Source organism: Acanthopagrus latus, chromosome 5 (assembly GCF_904848185.1).
Source record: "Acanthopagrus latus isolate v.2019 chromosome 5, fAcaLat1.1, whole genome shotgun sequence".
Lineage (NCBI taxonomy): Eukaryota > Metazoa > Chordata > Actinopteri > Spariformes > Sparidae > Acanthopagrus > Acanthopagrus latus.
In genome coordinates, this window is record NC_051043.1 from 6,324,369 (window position 1) to 6,352,001 (window position 27,633).

Genomic DNA, 27,633 nt, shown 5'->3' on the forward strand with positions numbered 1-27,633 from the left:
TCTGGATTTTACTCCTTGAGTCTTATTGCCTTGGAGGCCCACCCCGACCTCTCCCTCTCCCAGGCCCAGGTTGAGGCCCCCTCGTGTTTCCAGGAGGGCCTCTTCTTGGCCCCGGGGCACGGGTCACCGGAGCTCTTGGGTTCGGGGCAGCCAGTGAAACATCCTTTTGCAGATTAACTCCTTTCCTTGCTGCACCTGGCTTCATTTTGGGAGACTTGCTACCCTTCTCGGTTACAACATCTGAAAAGACAGACGGAGAGCAAAGAGTGAGTGGTGGGTGGGGATAGTCAGGGGTAAATTGGCTGATAGCATGTGCGACAGAGGAATATGCAGGTGTGTGTGTGTGTGTGTGTGTACCAGGTGGAGGCTCTTCCTCGATGGGAGGTGGTGCTAGAGACTTGTTTGGCAGCAGGTCCTCCAAGTCTTTCATCACCTGATTAGTGCTGTCCTTGTTGTTCCTGCGGTTCTTCTCCTCATCTCGAGCCTAATTCATCCCCCAACACATGTTTGTTGGAATTTAGGGTAATATTTCTTTTTACAGGACCGGAAATGTCATGGTAAGTTGGTGGTATTCAATAGGCATTGTACTTTTTAAATTGCTTTGAAACTGCCCCCAATTTATCAGAATAATTATTCAAATGTATTAATTAATCAGTTGATAAATAGATGGTCATTTCTTAAATACATTTACAGGAAACTTTCAACTGGTTTCTGCTTAACTTCACCCCATTAAAGGGGCCTGTGGAGGGAAAGTCTGTCAGAAACTAGATGGAAATTTAACTGCAACACCTGACTAAAATTTCATTGCCTGCTGAGAGGAAGTTCGACAGTATGATAATTTGAAATGGCATGATCAGCAGAGATTAAGCAGCAACCAGTTGGAAGTTTCCTGGAAATGTAATGAAAAAATCACCTGCTATTTATTAGAAATTATCAGAATATTTTCACTGAATCATGATGGTGTAGTTAAATTAATGTAATTCAATGTGATTTAATGTAAGGTAATTAGGTGCAGATTTGCGGATATTCTCAAAGAAATTTCAAGTACATTACCTGGTAATTACGATCTACTTACCATGAAATTTGCAGACCTATAAAATGAAGCATTACCCAGTTAAGACAGAGCAAGACAGCGTTCATACTGACCATTTGCATCTTCTTTTTAAGGTCTATGTTTGCTTGTTGGTATCCTTTTGACACTGCATTCAGGTAGTAAAGGGCCAACCTGTAAAACAGACACATAAACAAGCAGTTTAGGCCAGAGTCAGGCTTTTAAACACAAGGCAGAAGACATTTCTGCCTTCCTAAGTTTTATGTCTTTATTTTCTAAGATAAGACACATTGAATGTTTTATCATTTTTATAATCAATATGTATGTGTTTTTTCTACTTAAGGGCAAAAAAATAAGTTAAAGTCACTATGTGTAGGATTTGAAAATGTCTGACTTTGGTGCCCCCCTGTGGTAGTATAAAAAAGATACAGTGGGAGACAACAATACAAATCACGAGGCCCAACATGTAGAGGGAAATTTTAAAAACTTATTTTCCCTTCCTCTCCAGTAAAAGGGAAACATTTTCAGCTTTACATGTTCTCTTCTTCAGCAGATAGCACTGTAATTAATTTGATATTTAAATGCTACTCACACCATGAGGAGGACAGCAGGCATGATGAGTCCAGGGTTAGTGGCGTATGTAAAAATGTTCCCTATGAAGGCTGGCAGGTCCTGTTCTATAGTCTCCATGACCACATCATACATCTTCTCCTGACCACTGTGGGGGAAACATGGATCAAATACAATACACTGTCTGTTATAAAAGGTATCCAACTTGTAAATGTCATACAGTTTTAGAATGTGCTTGAGTGACCTGCCAAGGGACTGAAGATGAATAGTAGCTTAAGCTTAAATTTCAAGCTGACTCATGGACAATGCATTTATGTGTTTTGGCCAGAGGCTGCTGCTACTAGAGCTGCAACAGTGTGGCGTGATAACCTTACTACTACAACCCAGCAGTAATGTAAGAAATGGTCATCCTGCTCAACTCAAAAATTCACAGAACCAAAACAGGTATGTTAAAAAGTGACTCACTGGAGCTGTCTGCACCTGTGAAAATGTGTTGTTTACATCCATGTTAGCAGCTTTTGAGGTTGTACATAAACACAGATGTGCTTGGAGCTAAATGCTCATGTTAGCATGCTGAAAGTCTCTGAATGGCACTGCCGACATGCTGTTGGCAGGATGTTTAGCATTTACTATGTCATGTATACCATCTTAGTTTAGCATGTTAGCGCAAAATATTACCAAGTAAGCTCAGGATGATGGGAATAAAATTGGTTTTATTGTTATCTAGCAGGGAAGTTGCAACCAACTGAACACACCTCGCCTCATCCTCCTTTCTAAAAATGTGAAAGGCTGTCCGTAGAGCCATTTTGTCTATTCTTGGCTACTGTAGAAAGGGTGCAACATGGCAGACAATGTGGAGGAGGACCTGCTCCCTCCTTAGATACAATAGGCACATTCTAAGGTAACAAAAACACAATAACTCAAATGAAAACATTATCATCAAAAATATATTTAACCTCTGCAAATAGATCTCTTAATTCCGTTGAAATCCTACAAACTTGAAAAATGTATGACTGCCCATCCAACATTTGCATCCTAACATATAAAAAACAATCAATGCAAATGGATAAACTGATGTTTTTAATTCTCTCAGATACACTGAGTTCATTAACTAAGATACTTGCCACCTGCAGAGAGATGAATCACAAATAGTCACAGCAATCTTAACTTTATGATATGAAACCATATTTCACTATGATGTAGTATCCTGTTTCTACTGTGTGCAGCTCTTACTGACCTGAATGGCCCACAGTCGAAGGAGGGCGACAAGGTCATGATGGTATAGACGACAGGCAACAGACTGAGAAACAGCACGAGCAGCAGCAGGCCCATGTAGAAGTTGTTCGATCGTGAGGCCTTGAATACTCGCTCATGAGGAACGTTACAGCACATCACTGCCCAGCACTGGTAGTACATCGAGGTCAGGAGACGCAGGACGTTAAGGCCCACCAGACCTGGAGCATAAAACGCTCCCATCCTGAGGAATACAGCAAGGTGAGCTGAATCAACCAACTGTCAACTAATCAGTCATACAAATCTTCTGAGTTTGTGAGATTTAATAGAATCAGAATTAGAATTAGTCAATGTCAACAGTGAAACAGATAACAGCACTCCACGCTATTGGAGAAAATCAGTGGTGGACACAGGATGTTTGAGGGGCAGGTCAAAAAGATACATAAAAGTGCACACTAGAAATTGCTGTGTCATATTTTTATCCAATAGAAGGGCACCATAGAAGACACTTGTTCACATTTTCTCCACCAGAAAGGCACCCTAGAGGACATTATGTTTATGTTTTTGCCTACAGAGGGGCACCCTAAAGGTTGCTTTATCACAATTTTATCCACTAGAGGTGCACCCTAGAGAAAACGTTATCATGTTTTGTAAACTTCAAGGATCACCCTAGAGGTTGCTGTATCAAGTTTCTGCAAATTGAGGGGCACCCTAGAGGACATTTTATGATGTTTTCCCCACTGGAAGGGCACCCTAGAGGGAACTTTATCATGTTTTCTCCACTACATGATTTTCTCCTCTAGAAGGGCACCATAAAAGGCACTTATTCACTCCACTAGAAGTTTGGCAGGTTATCTACCATAGGGACATCCAAGAGGGCCCTTTCACAGAGTTTTTTTTTCCAACAAAGGACATGGGGGCACCAGTAGACAACAAGGAAACATAAGCCCATAAGCTCTAGAGAAAGAGATAGAAAACAAATTAACCATGCAGATGTAATTCACCATATCATTCCTTGATTGAAGATGAGCCCGAGCACATTTCCACTTATGTCAAACTCTCCATATGAAGGCTGGAATCAACACAACAACATGATTAGCATGCACACCTGAATTAATAAAAACCAGGCCATACACTTAACTCCTCTCTCTCTCTCTTTCTCTCCCCCTCTGTAATTAAGTTCTCAGTGCAGTGTTCTGTTTCACTCAATGTTAGGGATCAGCTGTCTTGCCAGATGTCATTGTGTGGTATCAGGTTGACTTGGACCCACTATGACCACTGCTGTACTCACACAGTGTTCTACAGTAGCTGAATGACATAGTAGTATAGTATAGTATAGTATAGTATAGTATAGTATAGTATAGTATAGTATACAATGATGTCATGAAGACAGACTGAAATGATACAACCACTTGAAATTTATTCACAACACTTAAGTAAAAAGAGGCACAACGGTCAAGGTTAATTTTATGTAACATGGTTTACAGCACGGGACGTAAGACGATTAATGTTAAAAGAGTTAAAAGAACATATAATTAATTCATGACTTAATTTGACCAACCAACCAATAACAAACCCACGTCATGTACATGGAAACAGACACAGTGAGTACTCACAAATCCAGCCTCCAGGTCCCAGCACCAGCAGTAGTTCAGGAAGCGCACAGTGACAGCTCGCACAAAGTCACCAATCAGGATGGTCAAATACGTCACTTGAATGTCTGACACAATCAACTTCACAAATTCCTGTAAGGAAAAGGATGACAAACACTGACTCAAACAGTGAAATCAAGCATTTAACCTCTTCTGCCTGATTAAGGATGCTGCAAACAGACTAAAAAAATGCTCTGTGACCACTGCAGCCACTACAGTGTAAAGTATGATACTACTGACTATTCCCACAGCAGTCTCCCAGCAGGGTCCTCTGATGACGTCAGCAGGGTGCACAGCTGGAGGCGGCACATCTGTTGTGTTGAAGAAGGAGCTGTAGTTGGCATGGTACTGATTGTAAATCCATTCAGTGGAATTTTTGATTGACTTCTCGCTCTCCAACTAAAGAACAGAAAACGCATCACAGCATACACTCAAGGCAAGTCAGACTTTATTTACTCAACTCAGTTTACACAGAAATGGGATGGTTTTAAGGGAACAGTTCTATATTTTTAAGACGTACTATGTACTTTCTAGTTGACACTAAGCTTAGCTAAGGTCTGAAGTCAAGGCAGGAAGGCTGCCAAGCCATTGACCACAGCTCAAGTCTGGGTAGCTGCACCACTGCATGTTTTTAGGGAGTCCTCTGGAGAATTTTCAGTCATGTTTTTGGCGACAACAGCAGATATTTGAAAATGAAAATCTTTTCCAACCAAATGTTTTTGTGCCGAAACCTAACCAGACCATACGTACATGACATAAAATAGAAAACTGATCCTAAAGAAACGTAGGCAGCTTAAAAATATTTAAGGTTTCAACATATCCATGTTTTGCAGAAATGGTTATCGAACACTTATTCTGGTGGATTGGAAACACACACATACAGGTATATCTTTCATACCTTGGCATTGACCTCGTCAAACAGGGCGAAGAGGAAGGTGTAAAGATTTCCAAGGAAGAGGGCGAAGATTCGTCCCAGCTGCCACTTGAGTGCGATACGAGGGTGATAATCTTCTAATTCTGCGATGGTTTCAAAGAGAGGAGGGCACACCAGCCCCAGCAGAGACATCACAAACTCCACCTGATTGAACAATAGAAGAGGGGGGGACTAATTTTCAAGCCTCAACACGACAGCTCAAAATCTCCTTGTCATCAGAAGAAATATTGATGAAGTGGAAAAAGGTAAAGAGATACCAAAAGGTCCACCTGCCTCATTCTTTTCAAACCATGAGAGATTTTCTTTTCCCATCTTGGCAAACTCCTGAGAACGTTTCACCACAAAGTAGATGAGGTATCCGCTGCCTCCAAGGCAAGAGATGATCATAAAGTTTGCCAGAAACCTGAGGAACCGTCGCAGATGGATGTTCTCATCTTTCTGGTTCTCCTGTTCATCCACGATGGATTCCTACAGTGGGGACAATAAATCTGTTGAGAGTTGCAAGTTACAATTACTTGATACTTGACACACACGTGCACAGCGGAAACTCTTTAAGCCACATCTCTTGTAAATGCATTGTATCATCATCTGTGAAGACTGCTGCTGGTGAGGAATTGGAGACTTGCTGACCTTAAAACTGGTTGTAATGGAGGCGTATTTATTGTCCGCAGTCTCAGGATTTCCTATCAGGTAGTCCCAGCTGGTGAACATCTTCCAACTGAAGGTGAAGTCTCCCTCCTCTGCCCCATCTCCTCCTTCGTTTGCGTTACGAGCCATCCTGAGAAGAGAGAAAGACCAGAAAGAAGAGATTGAAAAAACACCCAATCATCTTAATCTGTATACATGTACATCTTTTAATCTGCCTTACGTTCGTATGACAACCATCAGGCTGTATCCAAAGATGCCAACGCCGACCAGTAGGTAGGACAGGGGGAGTCTGAACTTCAACAACCCGATCGTTCGCTGGTGGTCATAGTACCCGTAGAACAAAAATGAGTACTTGCAGTATCCCTGTTGATGAGGTGTTCAAATATATATTCAGACTAAAAGTACAGACACAAGACAACATTTGTGTTTTTTCCCACCTTATCTGATTGATCTATGAGTTTCACCAATCCCATTTTAGTCTCCCTCTCTCCTTGTGACATAATGTTATCCTGGTTTGTACATTTAGTTTTTGCAGTTGGTTTTGGTTTTGCTCTTGGTCCTTGTTTTTGTCGTCAGCTTTTTTATTGCCCTCCTTCTGTTTTGTGGATTCAGCTTTACATTAATAAAGCTTTTTTGTTATGTCTTCCTGAGTACCTTAAGGTACGTGTGCACAGGATCGATCGTTTCCAAAATTCCCCTTCATTGTCTATATGGGTTGGGAAGCTGTGCAATACAGGCGCATGGTGTGTCAAGAGACGGGCATTGGGTTGTCCGTCCCCCATTTGCATAAAGTTGAAACGTGGCTACTTCATGCAATGCAGGGGCATCCGAGATGACACAACACCTCTGGAAATGCATGGTTTATTTCTTGCCTAAAATATCTTTGAAAAAGACATTTAGCTGAGCTATTTTTGCGACATCAGAAAAAAGCTTCCAAATGGAAATGGAAATCCTGGAGCAGTGGCCCAGGAGTAGCATTTGTCCAGTCAGGCACTTTTTGTGAGAGTTACCAGAGTGCGCATACATAGTACATATCACAATATCATCCACCTATCATATTCACACCCTATTATGATAAATAGATTGATAAATAAAGCTCAGATCCTCACTCCAAACTCAAAGAGCACAGAGTAGTCCATGGCGGTGGGCTGCTCCTCTCGAGGCACAGTTTTCCTGGGAATGGAGCCATAGGGGAGACCCATAAGAATCTAAATATAGAGGAGAGTGACTGAGGTGAGAGAGGCGGCATTACATAGTGTTTTGTCTGATAACTTGTATTATGAGAGAGGCTGTACCTCAGGTAGCATCACCAGGCCAAACATGAACCCAAACAGGACCAGATTCAGACCGTACATCCACCGCAGAAAAATAAAGTAGGATGCTACTGATGATCCGAAGTGACCTGAGAATAGAAATGTCATGACAGGTTTTTAGAAGCAGCACATTTGTGGCTCAGTGATTATTTCTGATAATGTAACAGCGTTACCAACTTTCTACTTCCTTTATCTTCCTCTCCCAGGGGATACAGGCTGTTTTGAAGTTTTCAAAGTCACGTTTAAACTTGATTAGTTTCTGAAATGTAAAGTTTAATGTAGTTATTTCCACAATATCACCCTGAATATAAAGTTTTGTAAAGTATTTGTTCGAGATTTGAATGTTGAAAACTGAAAAGATCACCTTCGACATCATGACTTTGAATGCATACAGCTTCCGGCCTCTTCCTTTCCCGAGAGCTCCTTCAAATCTTTCAACAAACTCCTGGGCCTCTCTGTCGGACCAATCGGAAAATGACAATCAAGTAAGCAACAATTGATCCAGTGATCTAACCCTTACCCTATGAATGAATTAGCTAGTGGTAGCAGGATGTAGAGAAGACAGGTTTGGGGTGCCTTTTCTGATTGATGGTACATTGCTTATGGTAAGAACATCGGGAGGAAGTCTTGGCAAGCAGCAGGTCATTCGGCCACAACCACATGCATTAAACAGTGTCAAGCTCATGAAAAAGTCAAGGAAGCTCACCTATCAGGTTGCCTTGCTTACACTTATCTGTACATAGAGAAATATACAAGCAGAGCACACGCCCACTAACTTACACAACCTCCAGCTTTCGTTCTGGCAAGACAGCTAATTGTGTTTACGGTCTTATCACACAGAGGAAGATATCTAACAGGCTGGAATGTAGCCAGTCTCATCACTGCTGCTGTGGGTTTTCCTGAGATTGTCATTATCACATGTATACAGAGCATCTCACAAAGGGGAGAATATAAATGAATATAAAATAGATCTGGATCTTATTGTTTCCAGGGTGTTGAAAGGATGTGATTTTGTGTTGAGTGCTTTATCTCTGTGCAGATTTAAGTTTATATGAGAGAATATGCAAACACCACCAAAAGTCTTATTTGTATGAGGATAATAGTGTCCAAGTGATGATTAAAGATAAACAAATCTACTTAGTGTTTGTCCAGAGCAATTTTGACTTTTCTGAAGTTTACAGCACTGATAAAGAGAAGTACCAAGCAGCTAAAGTAGCAATGAAACAAGTTTTAATCAATGCATGATCAACATCACATGTACATGACATGAGTGATGGCATGAAGGAAAGTGCTCCGCAAGAAAGAACAAAAAACAAATCAGAAACAAGTAGAATAACAACAGCAAAAAAAAAAAAAATAAGCATAAAGAACAAAACGCAAGACCAACAACCAGAAATACAGAAATCACAAGCAAGCAAAGGAAGTGAGTAAAAGCTGGTCACTGTTTTGGCTTGTTGTTTTTACTTGAGCACTACGAGTCTCCTCTTCATGCGCCACGGTTGGTTCCTTAATGTAGCAATCACTTTCTTCTTCTCCTCTACCTGTTCCTTCAGGGCCTCCATCTCTCCCTCCGACAGCGAATCCTCATCAGAGTCAGAGTCAGAGGACGAGCTGATAAAGGGAAAGACGTGTCACGATCCAGGACTTTGACAAGGTGCTGTAGGTAAATCTAAGTCCAGACACAAACATCAGTGCAACTTCATGGATCTCAACTCTTTAAAAGGCATCTCGTGCTGGTCCTGTGCTTCTGCCTTAATTGTCAATCTGCTGCTTTGCTGTGAGGCTACAGAAATATTTTGTGGACTACAAAACTTCAACCAACTTTCCATTCACATGGGCGTGGGTTGATACTGACTGAATATTCATTTTTGGGTGAACATATCCTTTAATTTATGACCAAGTGCCTGCAAAATGAATGACCTGAAAGTCATTCTCAACTGCGCTTTGTGTTTGGTGCTATTTAGAATTTATTTTTGAAAATGCATGCTAACATGTTACACTGACATTGTGAACACTGTCAGTGTAACAAACATCTGCATGTTAGCATGATGACATTAGCGCTAGTTTGTACTTTGTCTGTCATTGTGAGGGCACACAATCCCCGCCTCCTTCCTTAACTCTGTAAAGCTGGACAATCACTGTGGGTTGAATTGTCGGATGCTCATTTTCAGAAAGATACAGAAATAGTCGGCCACACGTTCCCCGCAAGTTTTTCTTTCCATTGTTTTTTTTTTTGTTTTGTTTTTTTACGTGTTGGTGTCGGCCACAGTTTTTATTGGTACCACAGGGGGCGCCGAAGTCAGACATTTACAAATCAACCTCAGGATGGCTTTAAATCCAGTTCCAAAACTTGAGAGTTGCAATTTAAAGTTAATGATGAAGATGAGGGCTTTTTAAAATGCTCCTTCACCTTCTTCAACATTTGCCTAAATATTTTCGAATGGTTGTTCACAAATTAAGTTATAACATCATTAGTTGAATAAATGAATTGTTTGGTGTGGTTGTTGATTAAAACTTTCTTTCTTGACACTGGATAGTCTAAACAGGTAGTCAGCAGCTTTTTAAATAGCATCTGACTACCTGCAACACACATTTCCCTACTGCAACACTCCCAGTGAAACAGTAGTGTGATGTGTGTCACAGGATGATTTGTCCTGTTGCCTGTGCAATATATAATTAATGAACAAATGAGATTACACCATCCATTACATCAGCCTAAAACTGAATCTTCTGGCATTTGAAAAACATTCAGCTGGATAATGGTATCACATTTCCTGTCGCTTGGAAGCTCACACTCACAAAAAATCAAAAAAAACCTAGTCCAATATAAATATTAATTGCTACGCATTCAGTTGTTGATGCATTCAAAGGTGACCTTTCTGTGTACATTGCTGCTTATATATTGTTATACCATTGTAAATGATAAATATTCAGGGAAATCAGTGTGTAGTGAATAATATTACCAAGATATAAACTCTGTTTATGCTTCATCTCCCTGAATATTTGCCACACACCTTCATATCAGAGTCTGTCAGGGGTCTGAATGGAGAAAGCCCATATGGGTGTGTGGAGCATGCAGGTAGGTGAGAGACTCTCAGAGGATACTGCACCTGCTCAACTTCCCATTCTTCTTTTTCTTGTCCTTTTCACCACCTTTACCCTTCGTCCCTTCTTTCCCTTTACCATTCCCCTTCTTCTCCTTATTCTGCTCCTCTTTCTCCTGTTTGGATACGGATTTCTTTCGTTTGTTCCCTTTCCGTCGGTCATCTTCGCTCTCCTCATTGCTCTCCTCCTTCGCAGCTTTCCTCCTGGAGGCTTTCGAGCTTTTGCTTTTCACACTGCGGTTGTCCTCCTCTTCGTCTTCATCACTGTCCTGGGGTTTGGCCTTCTTCTTCCGTCCTCTTTTCCTCGGTGACTCATCCTCATCCTCCTCTTCCTCCTCGTCATCGCTAACCCGCTTGGCTTTCCGCTGTGGTTTGGCTCTTCTGTTTTTAGCTCTCCTCCTGGCTTCCTCTGGGACAAACATATACAGTGTACATTTTAGATATGTAGCACAAACATTCATCCATGAAGTGGTGCAACAGTGATATGACTTCAAATGTTCTACCCTGTTAAGCTGCACAATATAAACTAGGCTTAGAACATAGGAATAAGAAAAAAATGCCTCAGTTTAAATTTATATTCATGCCATATATTGTAAGAAAGCTTAGATTCTCATGATTATATTCATGCAAACGATTCAAGAAAAACACACATCAGCAAGGTACAATCAACACACAGACAAGTTAACAAACTAGCATGTACACGTCTGCCACTATACCCATTTCAGTAACACATTTAGTCCAAAACATGGACTAAATGGAAAACTCTCATTTCACATCTGACGATCTCTGCACCCTGTATCCTGAGGTGGCACCGTTTGACTGACAGCTAATTTGAGCAGATCGGGGATTTTGTTAACCACTCTATGTTCTTCCTCTTCTGTCCTTAGCCACTTACATGCCAGCCTCCAGATGGCTGATGCATCATGTCATAATCTAACTAACATAATAAAACTTGTGAATGATGCATGTTTATGTGGTTTTACGGGTTTTGCTCTTTAAATAGCCTGTTTTTTTTCCATCTAAGAACTTGTTTTTGAATGTTTTGTATGTACAAATTTAGTATTGATACAAAAAAAGGCCCATAGTGGTTTTTGCTCCTGTTACTCACAAGGTGGACACAAAGTTGTTGTTTTTTTGTTTTTGTTGTTGTTTCTTTTGCCAGACTCTGAATATTTCTTTAGAGAAACATGTGTTAAAGGGATATTCCAGTTTAAATTTAATCCATGACCTTGACACCGAGTAAGACCCCCCCCCCCCCCGAGAGATCAAGTTTGCAGACCACTAGCTTATGTAGTTTTAGCAACCTCGGAAATGACCGCGCGATAACAATACATTGCAGTATATGCCTCCACCAACAAACCGCCATCAAAAAGCCACAAATGATGCTCAGAACAGCACCAGACTTCAGCAACCATACAAATAGAGTCGCAGCACATAGTTCGAGGCATCATGTGTCTGCTATTCAGTGCATTCAAAGTCCTACAGTTTAATGTCAGAAGCACTAAAAGAACTTCTGGCATCAAACTATGGGGAACTTGGGAACAAAATCCAGTTGATAACCTTTCAAAAGAGAAACCAGCCAAAACCATCCACCACAGAAAAGTGATAGAAAATGGAAAATAAGCAGCATGAATGCTTTCTTGATACAACAACTTTTCCATCATACCATCACAAATCTTAAAGATGCCCAATTTAAATGTTTCCTGGTGAAAAGCAAACAAAAAGTGTTCCTGGTGACTCACCTTCACTCCCACTGTCCGACTCAACATCCACCTCCATCCCAACTATGAACATGTAAAAAAAAAAAAAACATATGTAAATTTAGGGATAACCCACAAACAGAAATGTATTACCTATGAATGAATGTAGAAGATGGAAGCCAAAAATGAATTGTAAGAAAAAAATGAATATTTCTTTTCAGCAAAATAGCATTAAAAAAAAATCTTCTCACCATCTTCAACCTTAATGATGGCATCACTTTTCCTCTTTGGAGGCATTTTCTGTGTTTGTCTTAGTTGTTTCTATCCTCCTTTTCTCCAGTTAGTCCTCCTCTTCTCTCTTCTGCCTCCTCTCCAGCCATGAGTTACTCTGGAGCAGCTGACACACTTGTGAAGGTCCTGTGTCAAAAAGCCAGGACACACACACACACACACACACACACACACACACACACACACACACACACACACACACACACACGTGCCCAAACAGGTGTGCCTCTGTTTAGGCTGTTTGAAGACCGGACTCCTTGACAACCATCAAAGACACACAGTCCACCAGATGATAATCAGGAGAGAACAAAATCCGTCAGACAAAGGACTCGTCAATCAAAACGCTAATTGACATTTAAATAAGGCAACAAGAGCTTGTTTAAAGTCAACATGCTTTAATCCAAAAATTTGTTCAGACGGGATACCGACAAAAAATGTTTCATCCTCATAAGATGTACGTGATAATACAAGAAAACCAAAAACTGTTGGTTGGAATTTGCTGTTGTGACCCAGTTAGGAGACACCAGAGTAAATGTGATGTACATAAAGGTCAGACTCCGTTAATTTGAATAACCCTGAGTGAAAACTAAAACAAGTCACTGCTGTTTAAACACTGTACAAACTTCTGCATTGTGCATATAACCTATTGACTTGTATACAGACTTATGATATATTCTTTGATGGTGTTTGGACCTTTCCCAATTTGTTATTTCTTATCATTCTTTAGCTTGTTTGTTCAGTTTTGGTTGAATTTCTAGCTGTCATTTTGTTTCTGTGAAAGTACACCAAGAGTAATGTAAACTGGAGCCAAAGTCATAGCATGTGTAGTATTTACAAAGAAATGTGCAGAAGTTTACAATATGCAGAAAGTTTTAAATGTGCAAGATCTGAAGCCAATAAACAATTCAATTATTAGAGTCTTTTTTAAAATTGATTTTTAAATAATTATTTTTTACTTAGTATTTTTGGTATGACATTCTTTGTGTTATTGTCTTTCTACTGCAACTCAACAATGAAGCACAAGTCAGAACTTTGTACAAACAGCCTCTTATACAAATACCCATTGGATTTAACTGACTGTTTTCTCAGCTGAACTTTGGAGTCAACGTTTTAGGAAATGTGAGCGTGTCATTGGAGTTAAAATGAATCAGAGGTTAAATAAGGAGGTGAATGTGAGTGTTGAATGTTCACATGTATCTAAATTCTATGTGTTTCCATGACTGAGATGCAGCAGCTACTACCTGTGTGGTTATGGTCAAATGTTACATCTGACCTCTTGAATAATACAGGAGGAAACAGGAGACACCAGGCTGCTCACACAGGTTGCCACACACTTCTTATGGTAGTATGAATGCTTGCTTTAGGCTTGTTGGAGTTTTTTATGTCCTCTTCCTGATCGTCCCCTCCACTTCCTACCGTGCTATACGGTACCTGGAATCAGCCTGGATGCATTAATTCTTAAGAACCTTTTTACTAAAAGATATCCAACTTTCCATAAGTTCAGACACTTAGCACCGACCTTTGCCCTTTAGGGCAAAATTAGACACCGTCTGAGTGGTCAAATCAGTGCTTGTATCACCACAATGTCTCACTCCACCCTCCATTACTGAGAAAGAGATCATGGCACGGCGGACGTGGAGATATCCGGTAATGTGTAACTTGTCATGGCTCAGTTTTCTTCTACATTGTACCAGCTTGGAAGGAGACTGGGACAGTGCCAAGACACAACTCTAGGAGGAGGGTGAGACAGTGGGTATCAGGGGGTTGGTATTACCTGGATAAATAAGATTGAGGATTATGATGTATACAGTGAAGATGGAGGCTCCTTATCAACTTGTCCTCAGTCTTCACTGAATAATGTGATTGACAATTCTTGGCCCACAGTGAAAGAATGAAGCATTGTGGCTTACTTCATCCTGTAGTTCTCAAATGACTGCAGAATTAATACTTAATGCTTACTTGCCATGAATTGATCATGAGCATCCATGGAAGGGGATTTGATTGGCACTGTAATTCAATGTCAGTGGCATTATGAGCTTGTTGACTTGTGGTCTTGAATGATTTAGACACCACACATCCGCAACCCAGGCCCTTACATCGCACACTTGTTTTTAATTAAGCAAGAATGACTTTCAATGTGTAGAATTTCAGGTGAATACAGTTTAAATCTTTAGGTCTGACAGACAGGTCAGATAATGACAGGTTGATTGACAATGCAAAGCAGAATCTGCCGTTAGGACACTGGATATGATCGCAGCGTTATCAGATGATACGAGTGAGACGTTGCTACATGATGAAAGTCAGACCAGGTTAATCGATTTACACACTGACAGCTCGGATCCGAATGTCTGGCACAGATTTGACTGTTTCATTCCTAATAATCTGACATATTTATGTTTCCCAGCCGAAAAACTGATTTAAGATGAGTGCGTGAGTACAGCCAGAGATGAGAGTAAGATCCATTTAAGCCCAGCTAGCTAGGTTAAGTGGCTTCCATGTCTAATGAATTGTTTAATACTTTGGCCCAGTCACAGGTCCAGGGACAGCTGTGCTCAGTGACTCAGTGTTTGAGGCTGAGAGAAAACTAAAATGGCACTCAGTAGAGCGTAAACCTCTGGCAATGTCAGACATCCCCCTTATCCAAGCCAAATCCACTATTAAACCCGATAAACTTGTATCGCTCTAAATTTTAAACCACCCATAACTAATGAGTCATAGCTTAAACTCCTAGGCGGTATCATTGTTTGGATTTTTGGTTTGATTACTTCCTGTTTTATTTTGTTGTTTACAACCTCATGTGCCACACTTCACTTTCCACTTCCTGTCTTTGTATGTTTCCCCGCTCTTGTTCTGTGTACACCTGTATGTCATTAGTTAAGCTTGTGTTTCTCCTTCAATCTTTGTTTGGTTTGTCTATTGTCATCCTGCTGTCATCCCGTTTTCTTGTTGCTTACCTCACCAGTTCCTGGTCCTGTGTTGTCCTCATGCCTTACCTGTGCTGCTGCCCTTTTTGTTCTTCACCTTTTTGCCTCTGTGTGTGGAGGTTAATATATATCAGTGTGGTTTAAAATAGTTCTAATTTTGACAAGTAAGCAAATATTCGAAAACTGATCAACTATTCCTAACTCTTGAAAAAGATCCACTTACGTAAACAACCAAAGTTAAATTCAGTTATTACATGGGATGTCATCCTATACATTTTCAAAGACAATAAAAACAGAAATAGTGCAAGGACTATTACCCTGGGTTATATAAATTAAACTCAAATTGAGATATAAATGTTAAAAGAAACCAAAGCCAGTTGTACATTGGCTAACATGGTCCACCAGTCCAATTACAATATGTGTAAAATTCATTAAAAGAAAGAAAAGGTCAATGTTTGGTTTCCAATTTCAACAACATGTGAGTGATGAGTTGGTGTGATTTGAAAGATGCTGCCAAACCTCTGTGTATAAGCGTGGCAAAAAAAAAAATAATTAAAAAATGCTATCAGCTGTATGTGGTGGGGGACCAACGCACAGAAAGTCGTGAAGAGAGGGCACTTTGTTTTTTTGTCCACTGGAAGGGCACCCTAGAAGGCACATTAAGTTTTATCTACCATTGAGGAATCCAAGAGGGCACTTTCACTGTGTTTTTTCAAACCAGCGATCACTCCTGCACAACCAGTGCCAACCATAAAAACAGAAAGTATGTTGCTATAGCCGAAGTAGCATCAAAACACATACACTGATATGTTCCCTATGTATGCTGCACAGAAAGACAATTATTATTCAAATTTACTGCAGATAAATTTACAAGATAATTTACAAATATATTGATTTGTAGTTGTATAAAACTTACATAGAACTGTTTATTTATTAACAAAGGAACAACTACTAAACTGAAATTATTGCATCTTATTTGTTATCATGAATACAATACAAAAAAAAAAAAAAACACTTTCCAACAAGTGAGTGCTCTCAGTTTCTATTCTCAGTTTAGTGTTCTGAACATCTGGACATGACTTTCTCTATAAGGTGCTTGGTTTCAATATGATATCATGCTGTTTTTCACTCCCTCAGTGTCTCTGCAGGCTCGGCACCCGGTACATCCTGTGTTCACTTTGCCGAGAAAAACTGGGCAGGTACCCAGGAGCCCCGTGGTTGTCATGGTGATAGGTCCTGGGGACAGGGGCTCTGGTGGCTGGAACTTCCTGGTCTCTAACAAGAGGAGGAGGTTTACATCCATTTTTACCATGAGACAGCCTCTGACTGCTGCCATGGTTTGCCTCTACATCTGCTGAGGGAGAAAATAGGAAACTTTAACAGGCTTCTGTTCATTTGTTTTTAATGTATATCTGATGTTTCATTTTATTCCAAGATGAAACATCTTGTGTAGAATTCAAAAGGCTCACCTTCTCGGTCTTGCAGTGAGGCATTATTGTTCTGCTGTTGCTCTGCAGCTTTCCTCGCCTCCTCGAGATCCATTTGTGCCTTCAGTGCTGCTCGTTTGTTCTTCTTCTTGTTCTCCTCATTTTGCTTTAAAAGGACACACAAGCAGACATCTTATTCAGTCCACTTAAAGCACAATGCCTTCCCATAGAATTTTACAAATGATTTTAAGTAAGTAGTGATAAGTTGAGAAATACAGAATAAGGTGTACAGAAAGGTGCATCAATTCTAATATTACTTTAACTCAGCTGCTGCACTTGACATGCAACATAGTGAGAAGAGTTAAGTGTCCAGCCTGCTGCTCCTCGGAGAGATATAAGCTGTTACTCTGCTGCTCTCTGCTGGTGTGATGATACTAATACACCTACTGTGGCCGGCACACAGTTGTACTGTTTGAAAGCTGCTCAGAAGGATTGGAAAAGCAAACTTGGAACACAAAGTAATAGACATTAATTTTCCTGAGAATTTCTTACCATCATTTGCCCAAAATACAATTTTCTCTCTATATTAAGAGTGTTAAAGGTTGGTGGTGTGACATACTGTCACTCTTGAACAAAATGTACTGAACTTTTACAGCCTCATTGCTCAACTTTGAGTGTCATTCATGAATAATTTCCAAGTATGAACGTTTGAGTCACCGTTTGTAGTTTTTTCTTCAGTTCCACATTAGCTTCTTTGTAGCTTTTGGATGTGGACTGCAGGTAATAAATGGCCAGTCTGAAAGATAAAGTAAGATTATTTCCATTAAAGAATCTGAAACGTTAAAAGTCACAAGACAGCGATTGAAATAGCTTTCTTGTCACAGCCTGGTCATGTTAGACCTTAAAAACAAACTCTTATGCATAAGACTTGATGCCATCCGAGATTGTTGACTGGTCTACATGCATCCCTATCCAAAGAGCACCTTTAACAAACTCAATTTGTGTCCACATTTTTATGTCTAAGTGACTTTATGACAGCAGCTTCTTATAACAGATGAATTACAACTTTATTTCGATCTCACCATAGTTGGTGACTGTTGAAACAGAAGAAAGACAAACAAGGACATTTTTGTTGAGTTATATTCCTTTTTTTTTCCGGTGAGTTTCGATGAAGCGTGTTCCACCATGATAAAATGACTTTTTCTTCCAATAGAGTCTGATTCAAGTTGAAAAAAATCTTATTCTTTAAAGGTCTGTCTCTATCTGGCTTCTCTCCACAGTGTGTTTCTACACAAGTCGGAACTCCATAATGTTCAACCTACTATGAGTAAAAGTCCAATGGCACATCACTCGAAGTTGGAATTCCCACACTCGGGGCACATGACTCTTGCCACTGTATGACATCACACAACAATAGCAGTACCCAAGGGGAGGGGGTGTGGTGTAGACTATGGTATTTGTGTTAGACTATTAAATTAATATTGAGATACATTTCCAGGTATAAAAGTGCTGTAAAATAAACTATATACTGGCATATGTTACCTCATGTTTGCAAAGAGGCTGCACTGCTGAGGGTTCAGCTGAATGCACACTTGCCAGAAAGACATCATTTTGTTCAGCCAAGTTTCTTGTTAACTTTTGGCATTGTTAACCTGACACTGTCAGTGACACAACACAGTTAATATCCCTATTAGACACTGAAAATAAGATCCAGTTTAAAAAATACCCTTTAAACCTTTTAAAATGTACCACTAAAAGAAATGATGACAACACAGTTATGCAAAATATCATAAGCTGTGTAAAAAGAACATATTCATGCAGTCTGCTGCTGCGTGTTTGCTGACTCACACCATCAGCAGTATGAAGGGTAGCACCAGCCCGGGGTTGGAGGCATAGCTGAACACTTTACTGAACCAGGCAGGGAAGTCCGACTCCAGCGTCTCCTGGATCACATCAAACATGCGTTTTTTCCCACTGAGGAGAAGAGAATGACTGTGACAGAAAGTCAAATTAATCAAAGTGTGAATAGCAGATATCTTGAAAAAAACATCACTACCTGAAAGGTCCACAGTCAAAGGAAGGCGGGATGGTGACGATGGTGTAGATGGCAGGCAGAGTGGACAAGAAGAGGATGACCAGCAACATGGCCATGTAGAAGTTGTTGGAGCCAGAGGCCTTGAAGACCCTTTCCTGAGGGACATTACAGCACATGACGGCCCAGCACTGCAGGTACATGGACACGTGGAGGCGAAGGACGTTCAGAGCGGGCAGGCAGGGGGCATAGAAAGCACCCATCCTGTAGGGAAACAGGCAAAACACTGATCGGAGGATAGACTGAAAGTGCTCGCTATTCACGTTCACAACAGCTCTCAACATTGATTTTCATTATCACTGTGATGCTGGTTGTAAATAAAAACTTTAAAAATATGAGGGAGATTGAGCATCCTGATTTAAATAAAACCAGTGTTTTCACATCTCACCATATCATGCCTTGATTAAAGATCAGGCCCAGGACGTTCCCACTGACATCAAACTCAGAGTAAGACGGCTTTCACCAACAACATGAAGGAGATAAGAGTAACTGTGTGCTGTGACAAACATTTAAATTCACCGCTATAAGAAATTGTGCCCATTTTATATTGCGTAATGACATTTTAGTGGCACAGTCACTGTTATGAGTGAGCACAGATGACTCACAAATCCGGCCTCCAGGTCCCAGCACCAGCAGTAGTTGAGAAAACGAACAAGCACTGCTCTTAGGAAATCACCAATCAGCAGTGTGATGTAGGTTGTCATGGTATCAGATATGATCAGGCGGACAAACTCCTACAGAGTCGGAAGAAATCACAGAAATGTAGATAATTATACTCCTCCCTAACAATAAATACACTGTATTTTATTTTTAATTCAAACCCTAAATCACTGGCACTTTGTTTTTCTCTCATTTTTTATCAAAGATCACTGTAATTAAACGAATATGATCAGAATACATTCCCAGGAATCATAATGATGTATCGAGCAAATGTCATCATTATTTGGGGAGATATATAAATAGATTTTGGAAAAAGGACATTGTGAAATATAAAACTTCTGGACTTAAATACAAATGACCTACAACAAACTCTGTCAGTATGAAATTATATAGTATGTTTAGCTTATATGTTAAATTCAATTTTGCTTGGAAATTAATTGCACTTTCAAGCCTCCTCTACCACCACCTGCCATGGTTTAGATTATTGGTTTGGTCCTTTCCTGTTTTATTTTGTAATCTATATCTTCATGTGTCCTGTTTTACTCTCCACTTCCTGCCTTTGTTTGTTTACACTTGTGTGACATTAATCTTAGGTCCTTGTGTGTCCCTGTGGTTCTCTGGTTTGTCCTTTGCCTGCCTCATCATTGTTATTTTACCCGCCTGCCTCTAATGTGACTTACCTTTAGGTTTCTTTATGTTTTCTTGTCTTGTCCTTTACTAACAAGGAGGCTCCCATCAGCCTACAGCACTTAAACAAGTTTAGTATGTTCAACCATTATCATCTTTAGTCCGAGGGGGTCGTGAGAATCAACAAAAAGTTCCTTTCTGTAGTTTTATTATTCTTCACTTTGAATACCCATGACTTCACAATATGAAAACAATTACGTCATGCAAATGTAATTGTTTACACAAACACACACACATGCTCTCTGACCTGCCCCACCATGGTCTCCCAGCAGGGCCCTCTGGGCACATCAGCAGGTTGCACAGTGAAGGGTAGACTAGTGCTGTTTTCTGATTCTGTTCCATTGTAAAAACTGGCTTCCCACGTAGTTATATTAAACTTCACTATATTTTCTTCTTCCCTCTGCAACACATACACACCTCAGGTTAACTGTACTCTAAACATATGTAGTATATGTCAGTACACATCTACATGTTGCAGTTCTTACTTTGAGATTGATCTCATCCATGAGGGCGATGATGAAGGTGTAGAGATTTCCCAGGAAGAGGGCGAAGATGCGACCCAGCTGCCACTGCAGGGCGACACGGGGGTGGTAGTTCTCCAGGGCACTGATGACGTCAAACAGCATGGGGCAGAACATCCCCAGTAATGACATCACCATGTTCACCTGAGAAACACAAAGGCCCAGACCACAGGAAGGTCATATGACACGTCAGATAGCTAAAGTAAGTAAGTAAAGCGATCAAATAGATGTAGCGGAGTAAAAAGTACAATATTTGTCACCAGAATATAGTGTGTGGAAATATAAAGTAGCAGAAAATTGAAATACTCATCAGTAAAATTGTGCTTCAGCACAGTACTTGAGTAAATGTACTTAGTTACATCCCATCACTGATGTGTGATAATTAATGACTCCACACCATTTAATGAACTTCCTCAGCACATCCTGCCCACTCAAAGGATTCATATCTATTCTATCCTGTTATTCCTCTTCTATTTCCGTCACTTCGATTGTCTCGTTTCTCATTTCTACCTCATTCCTCTCCCACCAGGTGTGATTCTCCAGTCCATCCAGGGCGAACTTCTGAGAGCGACGCACTACGAAGTAGATGAGGTATCCGCTTCCTGCTAAGCAGCACAGCACCAGGAAGTTGGCCAGCACACGCAGAAAACGAGTCAGATGGATATTGTCATCCTTGCAGCTCTCTTGCTCCTCTAGTATTGCCTCCTGCAGCGGTATCATATACAGGATTTAGATTAGTGTGAGAGAAATTGCAACTACTACTTTACTGCTTCATAAACAGCAGCACTTAACCTTGAAACTGGTGGTGATGGAAGCAAACTTATTGTCTGCAGTTTCGGGGTTTCCTATCAGGTAGTCCCAGCTGGTGAACACCTTCCAGCTGAAGTTAAAGCTGTTATCATCTCCAACCCCGGATTCATTTGCATTGCGGGCCATCCTTTAATCAGAAGTACACATCCAGTATCATATTTAACCTACAGGACATTCATTAACTCTGTGTAGTCATTATAAACTCACGTTCTTATGACCACCATATAACTATAGGCCACCGTTCCTACACCAACCAGGAAGTATGACAGAGGCATACGGAACTTGAGCCAGCCAATAGCACGCTGGTTGTTGTAGTAACCATAGAAGAGGACTGAGTACTGAGCGTAGCCCTGTAGGTGGAAAATTTAGCAGCAAAGAATGCATCATCACTTTCCAGAGCAAAAACAACACAACGCTATCTTGAGAGCTTTTGTGTGTGATGTAGCCGGTGTATTATTAACTGACTCCAAAGTCCCATAAGACAGCAAAGTCCATGGCACTGGCCTCCTCAGCCCTGGGGACGGTCTTTCTTGGGATGCTGCCATAAGGTCGCCCCATTAATGCCTGATAGCAGTCGAGAAAACATGCAATAAATAGATACATATGAGAGCAAAACTGATACAGACACAACACAAGGAAATGGAATATAATTTGATTCTGATCAAAAAACGTTCATGCACAGTACCTCCGGCACCATAACAAGACCAAAGGTCAGACCGAACAAGATCATGTTGATGCCGTACATCCACCTCAGGAAGATAAAGTAAGAGGCAACCGAGGAGCCAAAATGACCTGAAGGAATGAATATGAGGATAACTAGAGCTACTACTTTTACAAAACCCTTTGAGGTCTTAACAGAAGTCCATATAGAAGTCAATAACGGAAATTACCAGAAAAATAAACCAAACTTTACTTTCAATTTCCTTGATTTTCATCTCCCATGGAATGCAGGCTGTTCTGAAGTTTTCAAAGTCTCGCTGAAACTTCATCCATTTCTATAATAGAAAAGTGGTTGAACACAAATGAATACAACTTTGAGGTATCTGTGCTTTACTTGAGTACTTTTATTTTCTGCTACATTGAACTTTATCCACCACACTGTTGAGGCAAATGATAATTATATAGATAGAATTATAGTTAGATTAGTTACAGTTACTTGAGTTGGTTACTTTGCAGATTTAGTCTAATAGGAAAAATACAATCACCAAATAAATTATCATCAGAAAACTTTATCAGTCCCTGTGGAGAAAACTGCAAGATGCCCAGCAGATAAAAGTAGTTAAACCACCTCTATCAGCTTCATCATTAAAGTGATGAATACAATAATAATTATGTTTAATTGATATTATATGCATTATTCCTCCTGAGTACTTCTTGCATTTCTGGTCATCTCTTACCTTGGTCATCAGGACCTTGTACGCATAAAGCTTCCTGCCTTTTCCTTTCCCCAAGGCGCCCTCATATTTCTCCACAAACTGCTGAGACTCCCTACAAGGAACAAGATGATCTGATTCAAAGTGAAGGTGTCATATCACATCTGATCCTGAGAAGGTGCACGTCAGTAATAACACATTCATTTACCGCAACGTCACTAGTTTCTTTTTCATCGGCCAGGGTTTCCCCCTCAGACCTTGGATCAGTTTCTTCCTGTCGTCCACTGCCTCCTTCAGCCTCTCCAGCTCCTCCGGTGTCAGAGACTCCGGCCTCACCTCTTTCTCTTCATCGTCCTCCTCTACATCGTCTTCTAGCTCGCTCGTCTCCTGCTCTGAACTGAAGGGATTGAAGAGCAGAGTGTTTTATGTCTTTGCAGCTTTCTTTTGAGCCTGAAAAGGCATACAGGGCACTCTGGATTTTTTCAGATAGTACTTTACCTTGTTTCGACTACTTTCTTGTGCTTTTTCTTCTTCACTTCCTTTGTTTTCTCCTTTTCTCTGCGTCCTCCTCCGTCCTCTTCTTTCTCCTCCTTTTTGGCACTTCTATGTTTCTTTTTTCCCTTGGCATTTCTGTCTTCAGACTCTTCCTCCTCCTGGTCAAGTTTTTTTGTTTTTTCATTTTTGATGTTCTTCTTTGTTTTTGCCACCTTACGACTTTTTATTTTGGCCTGCCCCTCCTCATCTCTCTCTCTTCCTCCTGTTTCTCGATCGCTCTTTGCTCTCCCCCTCCTCTCCCTCTCTCTTTTGTCAGGCCGGGCTTGTACTTCCTCCTCTCTTTCTCTTGATCTCGATGCTCTTCTTCTCTTCCCATGTCCTCTCTTCTTTTTTTCTCTGTCACCCTTCCTTCTTTTTCCTCGGCGTCTTTCCCTCTCGTGTTCCTCTGGGTGATCGGAAAATTCATCCTTGTCACCTGTGGTCAAGACAAAATGTCATGTTCATTCAGAGTTGCAATACGCTTCAACATGATACACAAACAATTTGCCATAATGTAATATAACATAAACTGATTATCACCTAATAATCTTACAGTGTATAAAATAAAATTAGATATCAACCCATCCCTATAAGAAACAGAAACCATCAAGATAAACACAGAATTGTCACACAGCACACGTTAGGCATCTAGAAATTTAAAAAATAATAATAATAAAAAATCAAACAAACAGAAGAGTAGGAGCGGTGGGGACAGACAATGGGTACATGGTGGCAGCAAAATCATGATGAATCACCACTAGAAATAAATAACCTGAACCAAAGGGATCTATAGTGATTCACATAATAACAAAAGAAACCACTCACCTGCAAGTTCCAGTCCAATATCAACTGTGGGATTAAGACAGTTCTACTGTTAAAACGATAAAAGTGGAAAAAACTCAACATTTTTCTGCTTGAGTGTCTTTGAATTTTGAATGTGATTGCTTCTCGTATTTTCAAAAGTCTCATGAGTCACAGCAAGGCGATGTTGAAAGTTTTACATGCAGACACATTCAGAATCAGTGCTGTTCCAGTGTTGCTGCACAGACTGATATAACAGGGCAGGAAGTGACTGATGTGATATCCTTTACCCTATCTTCATCATAGTTTGCATTTTTTTATTCTACATGACAGAGATTAAGTCCATGTGACTCTTCTGGGACAAAACTAGAGTATGTGTGTGTGAGAATATGTGCAAGTGTGTTTATTACAATTATTATGTTTACAGTGTTTTTTTTACAGACTCAAAATGTAAGGCTTATTTGGATAATTTTATCTTAAAGTAAAGCATGCTGGAGTTTGAATTGATCAATTTACTTTAATTATGTTTTCCTGTGGTCTCACGCTCATCATGTTCCCATATAACTGATCTAGAACATAACCAACCTCTTCCTCCTCTGATGACCTCAGTTTTATATAAATCCCCTCCATTTTTCTTTGTCTTTTCTTCGATACGACACTGACCTCTTTCAGTGGTAGAGCTTAACCTACCTTATTGTGTACCTGCGCTATTGTCCTGCAGTAAGGGGGATAAGGCGGAAAACAAAGAGGACCACTGACAAATTGAGCTGATATTTATGTAGTCGGCCCTTTGATGTGTGTAACCGGAGTGGCCGGCACACGGGTCATTACGGCCGTGTGCAGCAGAGGGGCACAAAAGAGACAACAATGGCCTAATGAAGGGAGACGGGGTGGCTAGGCCCACAAGGACAGGGAGACAGCCGAGGGCCAGAGGCCAGTGCCCAAATATGCAGCTGAGAGAGTAGGATGCAAGAAGGTAGCTGATAATTGTGTCTGAGGTGGTCGTTGGGCAGCCTTCTATTGATTATTACAACCAGAAACCCAGCGCAGATAGCTGCACGATTTTTTTTCTTGTCCGTTCTATTCATATTACTGAATTTACAGGTGCACTGTGTAATTTTGGAGAGTACATTTAATTTCAGAAAGATAATATTTCCAGTTTTATAAGGTAACAGTGATACAAAGCCATAAATATTTATTGGATATATTTCTGATACTGAATATATCAGCTGTCCTCAGGCCGGAGTACGGTCCCCATAAAGCTTTTTGGCTACTACAGTCCTGCAAATATAATTAAATTAAATTAGCATGAAATGTTTATTTTGTTATTTTCTTCCCACAAACTACATAGTGCACCTTTAAGACTAATACTCTGACACTAATTTTGGATGTTTTTGTCCACAAAATAGGTTCAAATCATTAATCGCAACTGTATCATAAGCAGACTACAAAAAAGGGGGTATTGCTGTATAAAAATAAACAGTAAGTAAAGTTTCTCCACACTAGTTAAAAAGGAAAATCTGTTGAGCTTTTATCCCCACAGGCACAAAGAATTCCTGTCTTCTTTTATCAAAACCCTTTTTATTCTGGTATTTTTAGGCTGTATTTCAATACACTGTATATGTCTTGATATATATGAAACCTTCACCAGATCGGCAAAATAAATGTGACTTAAGCACTTTCTGCCAAACCACGGATAAGTTAAGACTGGACTTTCAGGTTCCATCTTATATTTCTCTTCTCCTCTTAGGGAAAGATCATGGTTTGGCTTTAAAGGACTGCTTGGGTCAGTATGATCACAGATGGAGATGATCTGACTGCTTGTGAAAAATAGCCGGTTGAGTTTGCCACAAAAACAGATAGCAGTATCCCCAGGTCTCCTTATAAATATTCGGTGGCGTGACTCAAACTGCAGTCAGCTGTTTGGCAGCCTTGTTGGCTATAATACCACCTTCACCTCCACCTCCTGCTGTGAAAGGTGGCAAGTAAGCGTATAATGTAATCCACCACGTTCGGTACAAATGTCAGCCTTGGACACATCTGTGGTTTGCAGAGCCATTAACTGCTAACATTATATATTGGTGACTGGACTGCCTTGGAAACAGTATTGCAATATTTTTGAGGCTATATCACAGTGGACAATATATATTGAAGATTTCAAAAATCCTCTGAAAAGCGCTTCACAAATAACAAAAGGACTGGACAAGAAACTGAAAAATAAGGATTTTTTTTTTTACCTTGATATTGTGCCAATATTGTGGGGATGATAATTGGTACTTTCAGAAAAGGTTAATGCACAAGATTTTTGATAAATAATTACTGTGGATAAATAATTTATGTGGATATAAAGACTAACTGGGTAAAGGCAGGCATAAGAACATGTAGAACATTCTGCAAAGTTCAGAAAATTGCATCACTTTACTGTAATGCAGCCTTTAAAACCAGGAAGAACATCAACTATATCAAGGCACACAGTCTCATCTAACTTAAACAACATTATATCAATATTGCCCAGCTCTAAAAGATGGTCTTACTGTCACTCTCAGAGGTGATCAGACTGTCTCGAGGCATCTTCCTCTCATGGTCCTGCACCTCCTTAAAGCGGTCGCCCCAGCATCCAGAGGACCCAGCTGGAAATGAAGCTGCAGGGTTTCAGCGGGCTCTCTCCCTCTTCATCTTTACAGGGAAAGATGCAGCTTGTCCAAGCCCACACACTGCCATGGGAATGAAGAGTGTGTGTTTGCATGTGCGTGTGTACATGATGAGTAACTCGCATGAGAAGTTTACTTTTTCCTCGCCACCCATCGACCCGAAACAGGGACAATGACGGCGTGGAAACCCTAGAGCCACGCAATTTCACTAGTGATCAATTATTCAAAACAGTTATGACTGCCTTTATGCAGCTGTGTGTGTGTGTGTGTGTGTTTGGGAACGTTTTATGAGTGTGTGTAGTTTTGGATATGTGTGTGTGAAACGAGAATAACATGAGGGTTATTATGAGAGCAGCAGGCCCATGTGAGGGTCAGGACTCTATGACAGATTGTTTTCACTCCATCATAGCAGATGACTCAGCTGGCTGGGGTCACTGAGAAGTGACACTCAGAAATCACATTTGCCGCGTGGTGTTGAATGCCATCTAGTGTTATATTAGTGGACAGATGGAATATTCAGTGCTTTCTTTCATGTGACTGGGACATGAGGTAGCTGGATATGTTAAGCGATGACAATGACTTGCAGCGTTTAAAGCTTACAGCCTCTGAGCCAGAGAATGAGTAAGCAGCAGCCACAACACACTCCTTCGGCAGCTA

General features: G+C 40.4%; 2 protein-coding genes across 2 annotated transcripts; both read right to left on the bottom strand.

Annotated features, from left to right (window-relative positions):
* Positions 1-2: 2 nt before the first annotated feature.
* On the bottom strand, positions 3-12,521 carry tmc2b (transmembrane channel-like 2b). The gene is made up of 20 exons (XM_037098641.1): positions 12,457-12,521; positions 12,248-12,289; positions 10,512-10,914; positions 8,866-9,012; positions 7,766-7,856; positions 7,579-7,660; positions 7,384-7,490; positions 7,198-7,296; positions 6,309-6,451; positions 6,071-6,218; positions 5,714-5,908; positions 5,405-5,584; positions 4,747-4,905; positions 4,471-4,599; positions 3,859-3,926; positions 2,859-3,098; positions 1,644-1,769; positions 1,147-1,225; positions 358-484; positions 3-240 (listed from the first exon to the last, which is right to left on the bottom strand). Exons 1-20 carry the CDS (start codon positions 12,500-12,502, stop codon positions 23-25), a joined length of 2,829 nt encoding a protein of 942 aa, XP_036954536.1. The 5' UTR covers positions 12,503-12,521; the 3' UTR covers positions 3-22.
* A 3,951-nt stretch (positions 12,522-16,472) lies between these two features.
* Positions 16,473-26,988, bottom strand: tmc1 (transmembrane channel-like 1). The gene is made up of 19 exons (XM_037098471.1): positions 26,860-26,988; positions 23,489-23,960; positions 23,199-23,387; positions 23,015-23,105; positions 22,531-22,612; positions 22,303-22,409; positions 22,083-22,181; positions 21,825-21,967; positions 21,600-21,744; positions 21,318-21,512; positions 20,772-20,951; positions 20,534-20,686; positions 19,545-19,673; positions 19,328-19,395; positions 18,904-19,143; positions 18,696-18,821; positions 17,565-17,643; positions 16,890-17,013; positions 16,473-16,774 (listed from the first exon to the last, which is right to left on the bottom strand). The coding sequence occupies exons 1-19, from the start codon at positions 26,894-26,896 to the stop codon at positions 16,554-16,556; spliced, it is 2,880 nt and encodes a 959-aa protein (XP_036954366.1). The 5' UTR covers positions 26,897-26,988; the 3' UTR covers positions 16,473-16,553.
* Positions 26,989-27,633: the final 645 nt, after the last annotated feature.

Excerpts from the sequence above, each read along its gene's own strand:
- tmc2b (XM_037098641.1), bottom strand. The coding sequence starts at position 12,502 with ATGCCTCCAAAGAGGAAAAGTGATGCCATCATTAAGGTTGAAGATG. Across the intron at positions 5,909-6,070 it reads CCATTACAACCAGTTTTAAG|GAATCCATCGTGGATGAACA; the intron begins GTCAGCAAGTCT and ends TCCCCACTGTAG. Across the intron at positions 3,927-4,470 it reads GGGACCTGGAGGCTGGATTT|CCTTCATATGGAGAGTTTGA; the intron begins GTGAGTACTCAC and ends TGTTGATTCCAG.
- tmc1 (XM_037098471.1), bottom strand. The coding sequence starts at position 26,896 with ATGCCTCGAGACAGTCTGATCACCTCTGAGAGTGACA. Across the intron at positions 20,952-21,317 it reads CCTGGTGGGAGAGGAATGAG|GTGAACATGGTGATGTCATT; the intron begins GTAGAAATGAGA and ends TGTGTTTCTCAG. Across the intron at positions 19,396-19,544 it reads GGGACCTGGAGGCCGGATTT|CCGTCTTACTCTGAGTTTGA; the intron begins GTGAGTCATCTG and ends TGTTGGTGAAAG.